The sequence below is a fragment of the Nycticebus coucang genome, chromosome 11 (assembly GCF_027406575.1).
Source record: "Nycticebus coucang isolate mNycCou1 chromosome 11, mNycCou1.pri, whole genome shotgun sequence".
Classification (NCBI taxonomy): domain Eukaryota; kingdom Metazoa; phylum Chordata; class Mammalia; order Primates; family Lorisidae; genus Nycticebus; species Nycticebus coucang.
In genome coordinates, this window is record NC_069790.1 from 110974429 (window position 1) to 110996932 (window position 22504).

At 38.2% G+C, this 22504-nt stretch overlaps 1 protein-coding gene across 2 annotated transcripts in view; it reads right to left on the reverse strand.

The window, feature by feature from the left end:
- The window catches only part of KDM7A (lysine demethylase 7A), a 100592-nt gene that overhangs the window by 48627 nt on the left and 29461 nt on the right, over positions 1-22504 (reverse strand). For both annotated transcript variants that reach the window (XM_053609301.1, XM_053609302.1), the window contains exons 2-6: positions 16719-16804; positions 10071-10188; positions 3090-3250; positions 658-799; positions 159-345 (exon numbers count right to left, since the gene is read on the reverse strand). In XM_053609301.1, coding sequence (XP_053465276.1) covers positions 159-345; positions 658-799; positions 3090-3250; positions 10071-10188; positions 16719-16804 — 694 coding nt within the window. The remainder of the gene's footprint in view (positions 1-158; positions 346-657; positions 800-3089; positions 3251-10070; positions 10189-16718; positions 16805-22504) is intronic.

Below are 22504 nucleotides of genomic sequence, written 5' to 3' on the forward strand. Positions count from 1 at the left end.
TAGTTCCCACTTAAAAAGTAGAAAAATGTTCCCCTTTACAAATGTCATTTACAAAGAAAAAAAAAGATAAAAACAAAAGTATTTACAACCTATCACTGAAAAAATATAGCTATATATTTTTGTCAATGAAAAAACAAAGAACTATACCCCAATCTTACCCAGAGGACATGGTACCAGACCGAAGTTCCACCGAAGTCAATGTGGAAATCTGTATAGCTGTCCTGAACTCCCATTAAGCAGTATTTCTGAACAAATGGCTTGGGAAATACTGAATCATCTGGCCAATAATTTTCTACCCAAGAAAGTTTTTTGGCTATATCAGGGACTTCCACCAATTCAGACATCCTTAAAATAACAAACAACAAACAAAAAAACCACTTATACACATACCCACATCGTGGAAATTAAACTGCTTAAAAAATGCTTCTTCCATCTGAGCCCAAACCAAGTAATTAACTGGAACTTAAAGTTAACAATATTACTTAAAGTTTAAAGCACATTTTATTTCTAAATATTCTCTGAGCATGCCAATGCAAAATTGATAACATTGCTACCACTGGAGGACTTTGAAAGTCACAACTATCATTCTTACTAAAATAAATGTATCATTTTAGGTAACACTCAGAATGCTAACCCAAAATGTTCAGAACTACTCACTTTGTATCTGAAAATTCAAGGCTGATCACATTTAACACTTTTGGTCTGTTAGGATTTGTGAAGTATTTAACATAATTGTGAAGTGTCATTTTGCTGTCTGCTTGCCTCGCCACATCAATGACATCTATCACTTTGTCACCACCTGCAGAAAAAAATTATAGTCATATTATTATTGCGCTTAAGACTTATGTCAATAGATGCTCTAAACAAAAATATTTTCAAGACTACATTTGAATGGTATGGTAATTAAACCAACTATAAAACTACACAGCGTAGACCAAGATTCTCCATATATTCTTACTTTTTAAACTGGACCTATAAAAAAAAAAAAAAAAAAGGACAGTTTTTGAAGCAAAAAATAAAGCAGTAAGACAGAGATGCATAACTAACACTGAGTGTAAAAATTTATATAGCTTACAAAGTTCTCGAAATACTAATGATGCCCTGTCGCAGCTCATAATGACAAAAAATACATTATGCTGGTGTGTGGAAACTCTGCAACGCTTTCTGGACTGGCTCTTTCATTACTTGCGATAACAAATCTAATGTTTAAAGTGATAGTTCCCCTCTTGAAAAGTACAAAAATTTTCCCCTTTACAAATGTCAATTACAAAGAAAAAAGAAGAAAAAAACAAAACAAGTCAATTTTGCATTTCAAAATTTTGGATTTCAGTTTTCTCAGACATAAAATGAAAAGACTGACTTCTCCTTTTCACTTCTATAATACCTAAAATTCTATTATTTTTAGAAAACAGATCAGTCATTGGAGAATTAGTGAGTAAGTTGACCAGGACAAACAATTTCTGCTTTCCTGATAAGGTCTTCTCTTTTAATATTCTTTTTCAAAAAAAAAATCAGTGGTCAGGCAGCAAAAACCTCAGTCCATATTATTTATTGCCAGTGTCTGAAAGCCCAAGTTCTGAATTATGACTAATTTACAGTTTTCCTGTAAAACCACAACCTGATGCTTATGGGCCACTGCATTGCTACTCTCAGAACCATAACTAGTTTTAATAAAAGAACTACAGGATGAGATGGAATGGAAAATATGGCAATACTTATGCAATCTGAAAGAGAAAACAAACAAGTAGTTTAACAAAGTTCTGTCTCACAGACTATTTTTAAGAGGTAACAGTTCTGTTACTAAAATTTAACTGAAGTTAAATTAAAAAGTTAGCTATCAAGCAGTTTGAACATTTCTTAATACTTATATTTACATTATCTATTTTACAGTTGCTATCTATGCAAATAGGTTTAAGTTAAACCTCAACCTCATGCCCTAATTTGTCAAATATTAAAATTTAACTAACTATGAAGTCATAACATTTAATTAGATTTCCTCAGTGAAACAATCATGAGCATTGTGAACCAATGGCTCAATAAAAAAGAGACAAGTTCCCAGATATTCCAGGGTGACAAGATAAAATTATTGCAGTGAACACACAATTTTGAGTCAAGGTAGATGTGGGATCTAATCCTCCAATAGTATCTGTCTGTCGCTGACAAGGAATGACATCTACACAGTCAGCTTTACTATTAACTACCAAGATGATAATGTAAATGACTGAAAACCTCAACAACATGTCAACAGGGAATTTTTCACCTTGTTTCTTATGCCTTCCTGGGCTTCAAAATTACATATTAAATCCAGACGTTTCTACATGGCAACATTCACCAAGTCATTACTATAAAAACAGATTTCAAAATGATCTCCTCTTTTTATGGTCCCTCCTCTAAGCAGCAAGAGGTCACAAGGCTGATTCCAGAGGACTTATGCAGCTGGAGTACTGGGTTCCAGGAATTCTGCAGCTATTCTACAGATGCCTTCAACCAATCCAATTTCCCATGTCTTCTTGGTGTCTGTGGCTGCTCCTCAGTCATGGTTTTCCCTAACCTCGTATCAGAAAATTTAATGACACTGCAGAAAGAAATAGGATGGGGCTCAGTAAAAATAGGCAAAATGTGAAGGGCAGTGCCTGTGTCTCAGTGGGTAGAGCGCCAGCCCCATATACCGAGGGTAGCAGGTTCAAACCCGGCCCCAGCCAAACTGCAACAACAACAAAAAAATAGCCGGGCGTTGTGGCACGCACCTTTAATCCCAGCTACTCAGGAGGGTGAGGCAAGAGAATTACCTAAGCCCAAGAGCTGGAGGTTGCTGTGAGCTATGTGATCCACAGCACTCTACTGAGGGTGATAAAGTGAGACTCTGTCTCTACAAAAAAAAAAGGCAAAATGTGTCATTCTGTTTTTCTGACAGTTGTAGGTCTGTTGAGAAAACAGTCTTCAACATAGGTGATACCAAGTTTCATTTTTCCTGATCTAGGAAACTGAACTAAATTAACATTTTTTTCATTTAACATTTAATATTATGAGAACCAACATTATTACTTTTACCGTGTCTTCCCAGGTACTTAAAGGAATCAAGTTCGTACCTACATAATGTTCCACATCTGTCACAGAAAAAGTAGGTGAAGGGAGCCTGAGCCCCAGATCATCTAATTTAGGGACCATAATAGGGACATCAAATCCATGTTTCTCTAGATATCTTTGTGTCAGCTGGCTGCCATGCATCTTTACGATGATTTCATCGGCACTATGGAAAAATATAAGAATAAAGTGTCATTTTTTAATTTCAATTTAAAAACAATACTATAGTAATGGGTTAATTCATATGCTATATAATTATCTATATTCATGGTTCTTACCTATCATGGCTGATTCTCCTTTTAATAAAAAATGTTTTGTAAAGTCCCTTTTAGTATACTAAAGTAAAATTTGTAGACAATATAATTTTCTTAAATCAATACATATAATTGAAATATAAAATGCTCTAACTATAAAAAGAAAAAATATCAAACCAATTTACAGCAAAATATGTACAGATTGAGTACATATGTACAGACTGAGTATCACTGATCCAAAAATCCAAAATCCTAAATGGTCCATTTTGAATGTTGATATGATGTTCAAAGAAAATGTTCACTGATGTATTTCAGATTTTTAGTTAGAGATGCTCAAGTGGTTATGTGTAATGCAAATATTCTAAAACTTAAAAAAAAAAATTGAAATCTGAAACACTTCTTATTCCAACCATTTTGGATAAGGGATACTCAGCCTGTACTTCAATGTGTACATGTTCATGTAGACTATACTAGAGGACATCATAAAACAACAGGATGCTTAAAACTAGTTCGAGGATTTAAGAAAAGTAAAAAAGATCAGAAACCATTCAACATGAGCTGTGTAAATCATGAGAGCAAAACATAGGGTATACATTAAAATAAAAATCTGATTTAAGATAAGTAAAAATAGCCCAGATTTTATCTGACTATAAAATTTCATACAAATATTTGCCCGTCATTTCAGAGTCTAATGGGACACAGACCAATTAATTGTTCTTCTGCATATTGGGGGACAACTAGCATCCCTGGGCTCTACCCACTGAAATAAAAGTCCAAAATGCTCCCATTGACAGTTAAATAATCTGTCAACTGGTATTAAATAATCTGTTATAACTGGTATTAGGTAAGTTTTAATACTAGGTAATAACTTTAAGCCACTAAGGAGGTTTGGACCCCCAGCTGCCCTCTGTGATGATCAACATAAGCATTACACTTAAGTATGATCCATCCCTTGGTCATTGTCCTCCAGATCTCTTTCAATGGGGTATTCTAGATTTTGCTCACAGGACACAGATGCTATACAGTCAAATTTAAGTGCAACACTTGCCTTAAAGGTTAAAACAGAACAGTTTCCATTTATACAATCAGATCTGACCTGTTTGATGTCTTTGCAGCCTAGGTGGCAAGGAAAAGACAGAAGAGGGCGGCGCCTGTGGCTCAGTGAGTAGGGCGTCGGCCCCATATGCCGAGGGTGGCGGGTTCATAACCCAGCCCCGGCCAAACTGCAACAAAAAAAAAAATAGCCGGGTGCTATGGCGGGTACCTGTAGTCCCAGCTACTCGGGAGGCTGAGGTAAGAGAATCGCTTAAGCCCAGGACCTGGAGGTTGCTGTGAGCTGTGTGATGCCACGGCACTCTACCAAGGGCCATAAAGTGAGACTCTGTCTCTAAAAAAAAAAAAAAAAAAAAAAAAAAAAAAAAAAAGAAAAGACAGAAGAAAAAGGAGATGCTGGTTCTCTGCATTACTGGGCTCCAACCTTCCCATCCTTTCAGTAAGGCAAAGAGAACTGCCTATAAAAACTGAGACAGTCTTTTCCGAGACAGTCTTATAAGTGAGTGGCTTAGATCTTCATTTGCCTTATCCACTGAGATAGAGTTCTGTACTACCTTTTAGTTTCCCCCAGTAAGCATCCACAGTTGTCCTTTCTCCCAACTTCGGAGGATTAAATAATGCCTTAAACTTCAATCTAAAAGGGAATTTTATTTTTTATTTATTTTATTTATTTATTTTGAGACAGAGTCTCACTATGTTGTCCTTGGTAGAGTGCCATGGCATCACAGCTCATAGCAACCTCAAACTCTTGGGCTTAAGTGAGTCTCCTGCCTCAGCCTCCCAAGTAGCTGGGATTACAGGTACCTGCCACAATGCCAGGCTATTTCTTTGTCATAGTTGTCATTGTTGTTTAGCAGGCCCAGGACAGGTTCGAACCCGCCAGCCTCAGTGTGGCCGGCACCATAACCACTGTGCTATGGGCGCCAAGCCTAAAAAGGGAATTTTATTTTTTTTTATTGTTAAATCATAGCTATGTACATTAGTGCAATCAAGGGGTACAATGTGCAGGTTTTATATACGATCTGAAATATTCTCATCAAAGTGCTCAATGTAGCCTTCATGGCATTTTCTTAGTTATTGTATGTAGACATTTGTATTCTGCATTTAGTAAGTTTCACCGTAGGTGTGGCCCTACCTATTACCTTCCATCAATCCTAACCTCCTCCCTCCCTTCCCCTCCCTTGGCCCTTTCCCCATAGTCTTGTGCTATAGTTGGGTTATAGCCTTCATGTGAAAGCTATAAATTAGCTTCATAGTAGGGTTGAGTATATTGGATACTTTTTCTTCCATTCCTGAGATAATATGCTAAGAAGAATATGTTCCAGCTCCATCCATGTAAACATGAAAGAGGTAAAGTCTCCATCTTACATCATATTGAGTATTGCCTTTAACAAATATGAAGTGTCCATCTTTATCCTTCCTTAGTTCAGTTGGTTTAAAGCCTATTGCGTCTGCGAATAGGATTGTAACGCCTGCTTTTTTCTGCTGTCCATTTGTCTGGAATATAGATGACTACCCCTTCACCTTGAGTCTGTATTTGTCTTTTAATGTAAGATGAGATTCTTGTATGCAGCAGATATTGGGCTTGAGTTTTTGTATCCAGTCAGCCAACCTGTGCCTCTTTAGAGGACAATTTAAACCATTCACATTAATTGAGAATATTGATAAGCTTTTTGAGAGTCCGATGGACATTTTTAATCCTTTTGCGACTGTGGAAGTTGGAATTTGATCAAAATTTTCTGGGTGGGCTTACTTTTGTGATGTAGGATTACACTGGTCTTTATAAAGGATATGTCTGAGAATATCCTGGAGAGCTGGTTTAGTTATGGCAAATTTCTTCAACATGTGAATGTCGTTAAAGCATTTAATTTCTCTGTCATAAATGAAACTCAGTTTAGCTGAATACAGGATCCTGGGTTGAAAGTTATTTTGTTTTAGGAGATTAAAAGTCGATGACCATCCTCTTCTAGCTTGAAAGGTTTCAGCAGAGAGATCTGCAGTTATTCTAATATTCTTCCCCTTGTAGGTGATGGGTTTTCTTTCGTCTGGCTGCTTTCAGAATTTTCTCCTTCATATTAACTTTAGTGAAATTGATTATGATGTGTCTGGGGGATGTCTTATTTGGGTTGAGTCATGCTGGAGTTCTGAAACTGTCTGCTATCTGAATTTCAGAATCTCTTGGCATGTCTGGAAAGTTCTCTTTCATAATCTCATGGAGAAGAGACTCTGTGCCTTGTGAAGCCACTTCCTTGCTTTCGGGGGATCCCTATGAGACGAATATTGGTTTTCTTCGAATTATCCCAGAGCTCTCTGAGAGAGTGATCTGTTTTTGCCCTCCATTTCTCTTCCTCTTTGAGAGTCTGGAGCGTTTGAAAGCTTTGTATTCCCTATCAGAAATCCTTTCTTCTGCTTGCTCCATTCTGTTACTGAGGGATTCTACTGTGTTTCTCAGATCTTTGAGGGCTGCAACTTCTTGTCTCAATGTGTCAAAATCTTTGGTCATTTGGTCTTTGAATTCGTTGATTTCTTGAGATATCTTTTGGGTTACTGCTTGGAATTCTAGTTTGATCTTATTTGCTATCTAGATTCTGAATTCGGTTTCTGACATCTCAGCTATTTGTTTGTGCATGGGATCTTGTACTGTGTCTGCCCCATTGATCCTTGGGGGAGTTGATCTACTCTGATTATTCATATTGCCAGAGTTTATCTGTTGATTTCACCTCATGATTGTTTTTTCACCATTGCCTCTAGCTGTCCTCAGAGTTGGGGAGGTGCCTCTCCAAGATTAGACCCCAGCGGGATCACTCTGTTATTGCTGGAGCTACCCTGTGTAGCTCCTCTGGGGCTGCCCCAGCCAGGGAGTTCTGGTTGTGGGAGCAGCTCTGGAGTGTGACACACCTGGATCCAGCAACAGGGTGGGGGGTGGTGCACACGGTTTTGGGAGTGCCTGGCACCCAGTGACTTTGGCACAGAGAGCCCAAGGCTCCAGCAGTCTCTGGCAAGGAGAAGGGCTCTGCGCAGAGGCAGGAGGGCTCCGAAGGGCATGCGGCTACCAGAGTCCCTGGCTAGAAAAGCAGGCCAGTGTGGAGGCAGGGAGGGTACAGGAGGGAGGACGCGGGGTTGCGCGGCTTCCAGAGTTCCTGGTCAGGGTGTGCGGAGGCCCAGCGGGCGCAGCTCTTACGAGGGTCTGCGCGGGGGCAGATCGCTGATCGTGTGCAGCTCTTACGGAGGTCTGGGCGCCGATAGCTGATCGTGCGCCGCTCTTACGGAGCCAGTGACCTTTTGTTAATGACATACATGCATGTATAACTAACCAGCTGGTGGAGGTCAACAAACAGGAAATAACTCCAATGTGGAGAAACCAAAACGCTTGTGCACTGCTGGTAGGAATCTAAAATGGTACAGCCACTGTGTAAACAGTATGAAGGTTCCCACTGCTCGCCAGGAACCTAGACCCAGGGTGTTTCAAAATCAGAAATGCAGCAGGTAAGCTTGCTCAGTCCCATCAACAAAGAGCCTAAACCCCCACTTCAGAGGTACCCATACGTGCCTAAAAAGGAAATTCTAAATCAGTTGTACTCTCTGATCTCAAATGATTGGTGTTTTATTTCCCCTGTTGACCAAAAATATAAAAATACAAGCACTTATTGCCTGAGGTCATGAGTTCAAGACCAGCCTGAGCAAGAACAAGACCCTCATCTCTAAAAAGTATCTGGACATTGTGGTGGGCGCCAGTAGTCCCAGCTACTAGGGAGGCTGAGGCAAGAAAATCACTTAAGCCCAAGAGTTTTGAGGTTGCTGTGTGGTACTCTACTGAGGGCCACAAAGTGAGACTGTCTCCAAAAAAAACAAGTACTTGAAATATAGGTACAACATTACTTGCAAGAGGAAAAACCGGAGATAAACTAAACATAGCACAAAGGGATGGTGTTTATATACACACATACTACAAAGCAGTTAAGGAGAGGTAAATCTATGTATACATGTGGAAGGACATCTATGAAATACAACACATAAAAAGCGAGTGGCACAACACTATGCATAACATAACTCCATTTTATTTTTTTTAATTATGGGCATCTATATGTGTATATACACAAGTGTATTAAATGTTATTATTTATGGGGAAAAGGGTCTCAAAAAACTTATACTAAGTCTTAACATGGGGAGGGGAAACACATCTGTGTAACCACATCGTGTGTGTAATTTAGTAATTACTGTTACTGTATTATGGTTTAAATGATGTAAAGGTTTACCAAGTTAAAAGATAAAAACAAATAAGACCCTTAATCAATGATAATTAGAGTCTGGGCATTTGTGATCATCTCTATAATCTATTTTCATTTGTGTTAACTTTGGCAGAAAAGCCACATGAATTAGTAAGGCCAGTGTTTTTAAACACTACTTTTATGAGTCAAGAACCTATTGGGGAAAAAAAGGGAGCTTTAGCTCCTCTATGTAAAAGGCTCTAAGCTATGTGAAAAATGCACACTCGCACACTGACACTACATCGTATATCCAGTCTTCAGGAGCTCACAAACATCCCTAAGTCTATGAACAGACTCAGACCGAAAACTCTAGGCCTAGACCCTAAACCAAAAAAAGCATTATCCAATACAAAGGGAAATAAACAAGCAAACATTTCTCCTACCATTTTAAAACTAATAAGGAGAATATTTGAGAATAGGGCCTTTAACACCATAAAAAACACATGAAAACACTGCATTTCATCTATGTTTTCTTTCTGTCTCCTGGTAGACTTGAGGGAGCCACAGTACATGCTTACCATTACATGTTCCTGTTTAAGGACCAAGGGGCAAGGGAATAGAGAGGAATCTCAAAGATTGAGGATAAATAGCAGGAGTTGTATCATTCTAAGATCTGAAATAATTCTATAATAGGCTGCATGTGATACTGTGATTTAAATTTGTGTTTCCCCCTTTAATAAGCCTGGATATAATCTTGTGTAAAAGCCTATTAAACATTACCACTTTAAACAGACATCAGACAGTGAGCAGGAAATGGTCTAAATTAGTATGATTAAATGTTTTATAATGCTTTTGACTCTCTTTGAGCCACAGACAACTCAAATATATTCCATTATTTAAAAAACAAACAAACAAAAAGCCCAGTCCTGCTGCCACCAGAGGCTAAGCAATGGTTGTGTGCGCTTCTGCTGGACCATGGGTATAGACCAGCTGTTCTCAACCTGTGGGTCATGACCCAAGGAACTGTATTAAAGGACGACAGCATTAGGAAGGTTGAGAACCACTGGGATAAACAGATAGGAAAGTAACATAAGGAAAAAAAAAAGTTGGAAAACAGAAGATGAGGTGAAAGAAAAAGAGAAGCAGCAGCTACATATTATAAGAAACCAAATACTGGGACAATTGTCTCAGATTAGTCCATTTTGAGCTTTTTGGACTGTGAACCACAGTGAAGAAGTACATTTTACCATAGTGATAACATGGTGACCCAGGGTGCACATATAACAAAAGTTCTATGAAACTATGCTTGCTGTATTGCTATTTTTCTATTCTACATCACTAAAGAGGAAAAAAAGTGAAAAGCTGGTTGAGAACAATAATAGGTTGTAGCCTGAAGACTGAAACACTGCTTTAGAATAATGTCACTTTATCAGCCAACATTCTCACATTTTCTTTGAACAAGTTTCCATACCTTGGGAAGACTCGAGAACGTAATTCCTTAACAAAAGTTCTAGTTCCCGCTTGCACTGGTTTGGAACCATCATCAATTTCTGTGTAGTCATGCCTGTGCCAGTTTCTCCTCTTCTTCACTACAATTTTTAGAAAAATTTAAAAAAATGTTTGTTAACTGGTAATACTAAGTACTTTTCTATTCACCATAGTCTATATAATCCGAAATAACAATTCTAAGTACAATAAAAACACTCAAATTTTTAATGAATTTCAGCCCACAAAAGTAAATTTTGTTTACTGTAATGCTACAATTACTGGCAATTAACTGGATTTTTTAAATCTACTCTTTTATTTCAAAATATTTAAAAATTAAATTAAGGCATCCAAATCAGCAGATGGAGCTTTTTATAATGTCCTCATTAACACATACTGTAAAGTTTCTCAATTATTTGAAGTTATGATTTTAATTAGAACATTAGATCATAATGTGACTATCCAGACCATCCAAATCACCCTCTCAAAATAGGGCCTTTTATCTCACATCAGTCATCTACTTAACAACATAATTCCCTCCTCTTATGTAAAATTTATCTTCAAAGTAAACATGGCTACAATGACACGAAGAAAAGCAAATGACAAAATCACAACTGAAGGAAGACACTGGGATGACAAATACTTCTAACACTAAGATTCTGTGACTTTATAGTTCTGAGAAGCTACAATCTTGGGCAGGGCAGCAATCGAAATCAGGAGACTTGGATTTGATTCCTAGTTCAGCCATTACCTTCCTCCTTAACCTTGAGCAAGTCACTTAAAACCTCTGGATCCAAATTTCTCAAGGTGGGAATGAAGGGGTAGGTTAGAGTGCTGATTTTTCAAACCGTGTAGAGGAACTCAGAACAAAGGAGACAGAAAAAAGGACTCATTCCTCTTTCCATTAGAGTGGCATCACCTATAGCGTTTTTGTGTGGGAGCAAGGTTAAGATTTCAGTTATAAATCTTTTTTTCTTAAGCTTAAATATCACTCTTAAACCTGAAACTTCCAGGATTCTTGAAAATGTTCTAAGGTCCACAACTTACATAGCAATGAATCCAAAAAAATAAGACAGTGGGATAGCTTATAGATAGATAATGTGGTAAAGCAAACATAAAATGTTAATAGCAGAATCGGAGCGGTAAAGGCTTATATGTACTTACTGTAAGATTCTTTCAACTTTTCTATACATTTGAACATTTTCATAACAAAATGTTGTGGGGAAAGCAACTTTATAATTCCAAATTATTTTAAACCTTCACCTCACAAAGGATCACATTAATACAATAATACTGGGTCCTCACATGAATAAGAACAAATCACACTAAATAATTAATAAGAATGGAAATCAGGCTTATTCATACAGAAGAAACCATTCCCAAGTAACTTATGGAAGCCAAATCTTCAACTTGGAAGAGTGTAAATCCCATTTTTAAAAATTTCGTAAGAAAAATTTAGAATTACAAACAAACTTTCATAGGGAATTCCATTAGGCATCCTTTTTGTGTTTATTTTTCTCATTTAAAATCAATCCTGGCCAGCCGAGTGCAGTGGCTCACATCTGTAATCCCAGCACTGTGGGAGGCTGAGGAGGGAGAATTGCTTGAGCTCAGGAGTTCGAGACTCGCCTGAGCGACAGTGAGACCCCCGACTCATAAAAAAAATGGAAAAACCCAGCCAGGCGCTGCGGCGAGTGCCTGTAATCCCAGTGGCTCGGAGGCTGAGGCAGCGGGGTGCCCACAGCCCAAGTCTGAGGTTGCGGTGAGCTACCACGCCCACTGCACTCTGCTCAGGGGCATAGGGTGGGGCCCTGTCTCAGCAAAAAAAAAAAAAGTAAAGAAATAAAAAATAAGCAACGAAAAAAAGCCAAAAAAAAAAAAAAAATCAATCCTGGCCAGGCACAGTGGCTCCTGCCTGTAATCCTAGCACCCTGGGAAGCTGAGGTAGGTGGCTTGCTTGAGGTCAGGAGTTTTAGACCAGTCTAAGCAAGAATGAGACCCTGTCACTACAAAAAATAGAAAAATTAGCCAGGTATAGTGGCACACACATGCCTATAGTCCCATCTACTTTGGAGGCTGAGGCAGAATGATGCCCTCAGCCCAGAGGTTGAGGTTGCAGTGAGCTATGATGAAGCCATTGTACTTTAGCTGGGGTGATTAAAAATAAGGAAAATAAAAATCAATCCTAAAACTCAAGGATATTTCATTCCAGACTTCCTCCAACTATATATAGATATGAAACTCCATTTTATTTTCTACTGGGATCACAATGTTTACCCTGCTTACCTTTCTCATTATATCATGAGTATTTTCTCCTTATTAAATATTCAAAAGCAATTTAAAGGCAGCCTAGAATTTTAAGATGTACATGAACTATATTTTATTCTTAAACATTTAGTTCATCCTTAATCTTCCTTTAAAGTTGAGATTAATGTTTCTCTAATTAATTCCTCAGGATAAATTCTTAAAAATGATAGAAGAAAAATCAACATCTTTAAGATATTGCTGCATATATATTTCTTTTTTTTTGTAGAGACAGAGTCTCACTGCACCATCCTCCAGTAGAGTGACATTACTTCACATGGCTCACAGCAACCTCTAACTCTTGGCTTACGCGATTCTCTTGCCTCAGCCTCCCAAGCAGCTGGGTCTACAGGCACCCGCCACAACACCCGGCTATTTTTTTGTTGCAGTTTGGCCAGGGCTGGGTTTGAACCCACCACCCTCGGCATATGGGGCCGGCGCCCTACTCACTGAGCCACAGGCACCACCCTATTGCTACATATTTTAAAAGCGCCTCCAGAAAAGTGGTACTGGAAATTTATATTCCTTGTATTATATAAGCAGCCTATTTCAAGGCCCTAGGTTAACAATAGCATCATCATTTAAAAAGAAAGAAAGAAAGAGAGAGAGAGAGAAAGAAAGAAAGGCTGTACATTTGACAGTTGAATTATGATATTATAATGTCTTAATTTTAATTTTTTCAGAGCAGATTAATCAGTGAAGTGCACTGGCTTTGGAATTAAGACAGCTATGGGTTCAAATTCCAACTCTGCCAAACAGCTACATAAAAGAACTAGTTAGATAAGTTTTCTCATTTTTCATATCCAATTGTTAAAATATCAAAGGAGATAACACAGGTCAAGTACTTACCTACTATAGTGCCTGGCATGTAATAAGCTGCTGATTACTACCATTTCCTTTTAAATGTGCTGACTTGTAAGAGGTTAACAGAAGGATACAATTGTCCTGTTAGGACAATGTGCTTAAAACATAAAATGTCTTAAGTTTTATGTTTTAAGCCAACATAACTGACAACAGCTGACTGAACTTGATAAAGGAGGGAACATTTTAGTAGTGGTCATAGGGAAAGGAGAGAAAATGTTGTGTTTGGATTGTATGTGCCTGAAGAAGACAGAGAATATATGTTTAATCACTGAGTTATTTTTTGATATCTGCCCTTAAACAGAGTTCTTAATTCCCATTAAGAGGGTCAAGTCCAAACTCACCATATCAAGTGGGTATTATCCTGTGGTATCTATAATAAAGATTCCCAGGGGAGGCTCGGCACCTGTGGCTCCGTGGCTAGGGTGCCAGCCACATACACTAGAGCTGGCAGGTCCGAATCCAGCCCAGGCCTACCAAACAATGACAACTACAACCAAAAAAAAAAAAAATAACCAGGCATTGTGGTGGGCACCGGTAGTCTCAGCTACTTGGGAGGCTGAGGCAAAAGAATAGCTTCAATCCAAAAGTTTGAGTTTGCTGTGATCTGTGACATCATGGCACTCTACCCAGGGTGACATAGTGAGACTCTGTCTCAAAAAAAAAAAAAGAAGAAGAAGAAGAAAGAAAATAAAGACTCCCAGGAGAATTTTGAAAGAAACAGGAAACCTGAAGTAGCAAGCAAGAGAGGCTTAATAGCAGAGGGAAAAAAATCAAAAGGGTTTACCCAAATTGAAGTGGAGGGTGAGAGGTGCAGAAGCTAAGCCTTATATCAAGAGAAAACAGATTACTGGATTTCAGGCACTTTCCTTAGGAGTAGTCAGAGTTGGGCCTTTGCCCAGAAGATTGCCAATGCCTGACCTTCTGCTCTTCGAGGATGAGAAGCATACAAAGGACCCCATGGCAAGCAAGCTTCTCTGTGAAGTATCATTATTCAAAGTGTAGGTTGTGACTCATTATGGACTGTGTAATCAATTTAGTGAGCATGACAAGTTTTTAAAAAATTAAATCATGTAAGAAAAACAGAAAATAGAGGGCATTACATGTAGTAGATTATTCTGCCTCACAGTAACTCTCAGTAATTGCAGTTAAATTCAAATGATTTCCGTTGGAACTTTAGACTTAAATTCAATGCTAAAACTTATAAATTTTAGTTAGTTACATTTCTCTTGAGTTAACAACACTGTATTATTTACTTCCTCCAAGAATTACTCTTGGTCAACAATTATTTCAAGTTACATTCCACATAGTTCAGTGCTGCCCAGAATAACATTCTTCTTTTTTCTTTTTTTGGAGACAGAGCCTCAAGCTGTCGCCCTGGGTAGAGTGCCATGGCATTACAGCTCACAGCAACCTCCCAACTCCTGGGCTCAAGCGATTCTCCTGCCTCAGCCTCCCAAGTAGCTGGGACTACATGCGCCCGCCACAATGCCTGGCTATTTTTTTGGTTGCAGCCTTCATTGTTGTTTGGCAGGCCCGGGCTGCATTCGAACCCACCACCTCAGGTGTATGTGGCTGGCGCCTTAGCCGCTTGAGCCACAGGTGCCGAGCCCAGAATAACATTCTTTAAAAATATTTATGTCAATAAACTGGTCAGTTACACATGAAACAATTCTATCAATTTGCTAACCTCAAGTTGTGTATACTGTGTAACAGAACAGATAACCTATATTTTACAAGGAAATATCTTAATATATTCACATAGTTTCAATTTCTAAGTCTCTTGTAAATAAATTAGGAAAATCATTAACATTTCTAATAAAACAAATGAGCAGGGGCAGCGCCTGTGGCTCAGTCGGTAAGGCGCCGGCCCCATATACCGAGGGTGGTGGGTTCAAACCCGGCCCCGGCCAAACTGCAGCCAAAAAATAGCCGGGCGTTGTGGCGGGCGCCTGTAGTCCCAGCTACTTGGGAGGCTGAGGCAAGAGAATCGCTTAAGCCCAGGAGTTGGAGGTTGCTGTGAGCTGCGTGAGGCCACGGCACTCTACCAAGGGCCATAAAGTGAGACTCTGTCTCTACAAAAAAAAAAAAAAAAAAAAAAAAATGAGCAGTCAGTTGCTAGTAAGCTTATCTTCAAAAATTATTTGAATATAACATCAGAACAAAATTTCTATTCTATTTTTTTTTTTAAGTGCTGGGGGGGAAGCTGCATTCAAAATAAACAGGTATGGTGGTTCACACCTGCAAATCCAGCACTTTGAGAGACTGAGATCACTTGAGCCCTAGAGTTTGAGACCAGCCAGAGCAACATAGTGAAACACCCCTCCATCCCCCATCTCTACAAAAAAATAAAAATAAATTAGTTGGGCATGGTGGCATGTGCCCAAAAACCCAGCTAATAAGGAGGCTGAGGCAGGAGGATCACTTCAGCCTAGGAGTTTAAGGTTATGGTGAGATGTGAACAAACCATTATACTCCAGCCTGGGCGACAGAGTTAGAGCTCATCTCTTAAAAAAATAAAGAGGTCATATAGGTTATTTACATCCAACCCAAGTATGTATCAAGGTGTGTTTAGGTAAAGGTTTCTTTCAGTTTTCAAGTATGTATCAAGGTGTGTTTAGGTAAAGGTTTCTTTCAGTTTTAAGAAAAGTCTATAGTTTTCCCTTTAATTTTGTAAACACAAAAATGCTAGTTTGTAGCTTAAAGTTTTAAAAGAAATAGGTATAATCCAAAGCCCTTTAAATAGTTTCTCTCACATTTGCACATAATAATATTCCAATTTATTCTTCTGAAGTATCTGTAAAAGGTTCTCTAAATGGCTAAAAGTAAGTATTTTATGTAAGTGTACACTCCAGAGGATGTGTGAGGCTTCCTTGCCTTTGCCCTCCCTTTTTAGGAAAAAGACTGTGGTCAGAGACTTGGTCTGGCCTTGTCCTTTGGACCTTACTTCCTCAGACCTCAGGAAAGGAGTTTCGAGCAGAGAATAGCTGGGCAGGATTCCAGGCCATATTCAATATGACAACCAAATTCAGAAAATATAAATAATATTTTAGCTTACCAGTACTTTTTGTCCTTAAAATGTAAAGCATACCAGTGTATCAGAATAAAGTCTTGTTTCTCTCACATTTGCATGCTCTGTATGCTATCCCTAAATATTACTGATATACCTTTTATTTATGAAGAGATAAAAACAGTTGAAATCAGTTTCCAGAATAAGAAAATTTTCACTTTACCACACTTCTCAAATTGAAACCTTTGAAAATATGTACTTGAGTTTGAGGGCTCTGAACTGGCAATTAAGACTGAAAAGTATTTTTCCCCTCAATCTTTTGACTTATTTAATAATTCAGACAAAAACTATATTCTAGATAACTTCATTAAAATTTTCTTCTATAGTTCTGGGTGGATATAATATCAGGGACATGTTGAACTCAAAACAGTGATTTTTATTTAAGCATCTAATACTTACTCAAGGAGGATCCATGTAAAACTGCACAGTTGGGACAGTGATACAGGTCAATGTCAACGGCATGATGTTCTTCTACTCCAACACAGCTAAGACAAAGAAAAATAAAGTCAGTATGTAATTAGGCTGAAAATCGTTACTTAACTATAATAGAGTGGTTGGAATTAAGCTGAGAAATGTACACCCACCTCACCAACACATTTTATAAAGCACAGAAACATATATAAGGATAAATTTTATCCTCTTCTCCATAAGCTTGCTAAATGAGTCTAGGGGAGAATGTACCCAAATATATGTGAAGTGATTCACTCTTAGCAGCAGTAGAAACAAAAATAACTAATTGTAAGCCGTAAAACCCTTAACCATTATGTAAATGGCACCTGTTATAGAATGTCAATAAGGTATGAGTCAGAAGATAAATCATAATGAAAATCTGAAAATTATTTTGAGCTGAACAATGAAAGTACTATATAACAAAATTTGGGGGATGAAGAGCTTATAGACAGAAATGCGTAGCTTTAAATGCACTCTTCTATGTGTTAGAAAAAAGAGGCTAAAATTATTAAACTGAACATCCACTCAAGGAGTTACAAAACGAATGTAAAATAAACCGTAAAAGCATAGACAGAAGGAAAAATAAAGGCAAGGAGAAAACTCAGTAACAAAACAAAGCCAAAAATAGATTCTTCAAAGATTTACAAAATTGGCAAACTTATAGCAAGATCAGGATAAAAGAGAGAAGACACAATCAACATTAGGAATGAAAAGGGAGATATCATAAAAGAGGACATATGAACAATTTTATGCCGAGATCTCTGATTTTAGACACAGGCAAATCTGAATCGTGAAGAAGTAGACTATCTGGATAGCTCTGTAACTATCAATTAGTAATTTTTTAATTGACCCACAAAGAAAACTACAGGCTCAAATGACCTCACAAGCAAGTTCTACCAAATATTCTAGAAGTGAATAATTCTAATACATCAATTTTGTTCCAGAGAACAGGAAAAAAGGACTTATTAACAACATATCCTTGGTATCACAACTTGGAAAGGATGATTATAGATGACTTTCACTTATAAGCAATGATGCAAATATCAAGCTGGGTCTATGCCAGGAATGCAAGGTGGTTTTTAACACTAAAAATCTTAATCAGTGAGCTCATCACAGTAACAGATCAAAGGAAAAAAATATCATATAACTATTTAAAAAGACATAGGATAGTATCTGACAAAATTCAACATTTACTTATGATAAAAAAGCAAACAAACAAAGCCTCTTAGCAAACTTAAAGGATACTTCCATAATCTAGAAAAGGAACTTCTAAAAAATTTCTATATAAATAGCATGAAAGCAGTCACTTCAAGATTAAGAACAAGAGGGCAGCACCTGTGGCTCACTGAGTAGGGTGCCAGCCCCATATACGAGGGTGGCGGGTTCAAACCCAACCCTGGCCAAACTCCAACAAAAAATAGCCGGACGTTGTGGTGGGTGCTTGTGGTCCCAGATACTCAGGAGGCTGAGGTTGAGAATTGTCTAAGCCCAAGAGCTAGAGGTTGCTATGAGCTGTGACGCCACAGCACTCTACTGAGGGCGACAAAGTAAGACTCTATCTCTAAAAAATAAAATAAAATGGTAATCTCTTAAAAAAATAAATAAATAGGGCGGCACCTGTGGCTCAGTCGGTAAGGCGCCGGCCCCATATACCGAGGGTGGCGGGTTCAAACCCGGCCCCGGCCAAACTGCAACCAAAAAATAGCCAGGCGTTGTGGCGGGCGCCTGTAGTCCCAGCTGCTCGGGAGGCTGAGGCAAGAGAATCGCTTAGCCCAGGAGTTGGAGGTTGCTGTGAGCTGTGTGAGGCCACGGCACTCTACCAAGGGCCATAAAGTGAGACTCTGTCTCTACAAAAAAAAAATAAATAAAAAATAATAAATAAATAAATAAATAGATTGGGCGGCACCTGTGGCTCAAAGGGGTAGGGTGCCGGGCCCCATATGCTGGAAGTGGCGGGTTCAAACCCAGCTCCAGCCAAAAACTGCAAAAAAAAAAAAAAAAGATTAAGAACAAGACAAGAATGCTTGATATTCCCACTTCTAGTGAACAATGTGTTGGAGGATTGAGGATTGAGCTAGTATAGTGTTTAAAAAAATAAAAATAATTAAAAGATATAGGGATTGGGAAAGAAGAACAGTTATCATTGGCAAATGCTATGGTTAAACATGCAGAAAATGTAAAAGAATCTATAGATAAATTATAAGAATCAATAAAAAGATGGACTGCTAATTATTAGTACATAAAAAAGATCATATTTTCACATACCAAAAAGGTGAAGTAAAACTAAAAAATAAAATAAGGCTCAGTGCCCGTAGCTCAGTGGTTAGGGTGCTGGCCACATACACTGAGGCTGACGGGTTTGAACCCGGGCCAGGCATGCTAAACAACAATAATAACTGCAACAAAAAAATAGCCAGGTGTTGTGGTGGGCTCCTGTAGTCCCAGCTACTTGAGAGGCTAAAGCAAAAGAATCATTTAAGCCCAAGAGTTTGAGGTTGCTGGGAGCTGTGACGGCATAGCACTCTACTGAAGGCGAGAGGGTGAGACTATGCTTCAAAAAAAAAAAAAAAGAGTAAAATAAAACACTAGATACAAGTGCATAAAGTTGCCAAGTATGCTGGAATAAATTTAACAAAAATTATAAAACATTATTGAGAGACTTGAAAAGAAGACCTAAGTAAAGGAAAATATACATCCTGATCATGGATTTGAAACTCAATATTAATTCAAAGTGATGTATAGATTCAATTTAATTCCAATCAAGATCTGTGGAACCTGACAGACCAATTCTAAAATTAATATGGAAACAAAAAGGGCCAAGAGCATGCAAGGTATTCTTAGAAAAAACAAAAAAAACAAAAAGCCCCCCAAAACTGCATCAAGCATTAAGACTTTTTTTTTATTTTAAAAATATTTATTTCCTATTTCTGAACATTTCACATTAAAGGATATTCATTTGACACTCCCCCATAAAAGTATCTTTTGCGTCTCCTTCCTTAGGCACACACTCTTTACCACAATGTCTTTGGGTTGAAGTTCTCCTTTGGAAACTTTAGAGGGTGATGTGTCCTCAGCCACCGTCCTGTTTTTAAGTTGTCCCAGAAAATTGGGGATGATCCAAGGAGCCCACAGCGGCCCTGTCTCTTGGAGTGTGTAGTGAGCATCAGCTGTGGATAAGCTCCCAGAGGACAGCCTGAGGTGTGAGGGTGGAGCCTCTCAAGGTAGCAGCTGGGTGCTCTGGAACTGAGAGGAGTTTCCTGCTTATACATGTCATTGAAAAAGCTAACCCCTTGGGACATTAACATTTTCTTTTCCCACCCCCAGTTTTTTGTTTCTTGGAGACACATTGGTGGTCAGCTAATAAGACTTTTTTTTAAGCTACAAAAATCAAGGCAATGTGGAACAGATGCCAGTGTCCCAAAAGAGACGCATGTATATGTGGACACTTATGTATCATATATTGGCACTAAAGGAACACACAGCAATAGACTTTTCAATATAAAGTCCTAGACACTTTTTACATATCTGTGCCAGGAAGAGTTTAATCAAAACACAAAAAGGACTTTCCATAAGTAGAAAAACTGTTTAACCTCAGAGACATTAAAATAACTTCTGTTCATTAAACTATAAAGACAAAATAAAAAGCCAGAGTAGTAGAAGATATTATAATACAGATAACTACTGAAAGAATTATACCCAGAATATAATGAACTCCTACAAATCAATAAGAAAAAAAAAAGAACCTAATACAAAAATGAACCAAAGATTTGAATAGGCACATCTACGAGAAAACCCAAGTGGCTGATAAACATGAAAAGAAGTGCAGCAACTTCATAAATAATTGGGGCAAATATTAATTAAAACCACAATAAAATACCTCAACATACCCAACAGACTGGCTAAAACTAAAAAATCTGATGATAGCAAACAATGCAGATGATGTGGAGTAAAAGGAGCTTTCATATACTACCGGCTGGAGTTATAATTTGATAGAATCATTTTGGAAAACAATTTTGCATCAGAACTAAAGAATAATGTATTCTATGACCAAGCATTCCTCTTTTAGATAAATACACTTTAAAGAAACTCATATACACGGCTGGGCATGGTGGCTCACACCTATAATCCTAGCACTCTGGGAAGCCAAGGCAAGGCGATCACTTCCGTTCAGGAGTTTGAGACCAGCCTGAGCAAGAGTGAGACCCCACCTGTACTAAAAATGAAAAATTGAGGCAAGGGGATCACTTGAGCCCACGAGTTTGAGATTGCTATGAGCTACGACACCATTAGCGCTCTACCAAGGGCAACAAAGTGAGACTCTGTCTAAAAAAGAAAAAAAAAAAAGAAAGAAACTCATGTACATGCACACCAAAATACTTACCTATACAGGAATGTTTACAGAATCATTATTTGTAAATCTATAAACAGTAAAATGAATACAGTATTTCTCAGATTTCTATATGGTGATGAAAATGAAAGAATTATATCCCCGGGGGCGGCACCTGTGGCTCAGTGGGTAAGGCCCCAGCCCCATATGCCGAGGGTGGCAGGTTCAAACCCGGCCCCGGCCAAACTGCAACCAAAAATAGCTGGTCGTTGTGGCAGGCGCCTGTAGTCCCAGCTACTCGGGAGGCTGAGGCAAGAGAATCGCTTAAGCCCAGGAGTTGGAGGTTGCTGTGAGCTGTGTGATGCCACGGCACTCTACCGAGGGCCATAAAGTGAGACTCTGTGTCTAAAAAAAAAAAAAAAAAAAAAAACATGTACTAAGAAAAATAAACCATGAATTTATTAAAAAAAAAAAAAAGAATTATATCCCCAAGCAATAAATCAGTGAATTCTCTAGAATTAATCTACATGAGTATATGCAAATTAACTCAGATTAATCATATGCCTAACTGTAAAAGCTACAACTATAAAAAACTCCAAAGCCCATTAAGAGGAAATCTTCAAGGCCTTGAATCAAGGTATGATTTCTTAGTTCTGACACCAAAAACACCTGGGAGAAAAGAAAAAATAGGTAAACTAGATCTCATACTACAGTTTGAAGGCTTTTATTCTATTTCTCAGCTTAGTGAAAAAAATCAGCTAATTATGGAAAGACGTAGGTGTGAGGAAAGAAAGTATAAAATGGCTGATCCAGAGAATGAAAGACAAAAAACACAGTAACATTGCTAGGTAATATTGAGAATCCACCCGAAGCTAGTAATAGGAATTCCAAATCTTTTCTGCACAGCTGCAGGAATTTTTTTTTTTTTTCAGCAACGTTCAGCCACAAGGTGCAGGCCCAGAGTAGGAAGTCCAGTCCATTGTAAGTTGGGGTTTTTATAGATAAAGACCAGAAAGAGTGTCTCAGATATTTACAAGAGAGTTACTATAATGATGACCCATGAAATTTAAGCTGGACAGAGGTATGTAGAGACAGATGAAAGTAGTGAGAAAATGGTGAGATGACCTGAGGGGTCTCCGTGTGGTCCTAGTATTATCTCCATGGAAAGCCCTGAGCAAGGGATCCATAAATAGGGGAGACTATGCTCACAGAGTAAAATGCTGAAATGACATTTCTGAGGTAGTATAGTCTCCAACACTGATAAATTCCCATTGTGATAACAGTGTGTGGCTAAATGGGGCAAAGAAAAAGATCACTGCAGATAAAGAAGATTCATAAGAGCTATCCTTGCATTCAGTGAAACAAAGTTCAAAATTTTGAAGGTGCAGTTCATTAGGTGTCAGTAATA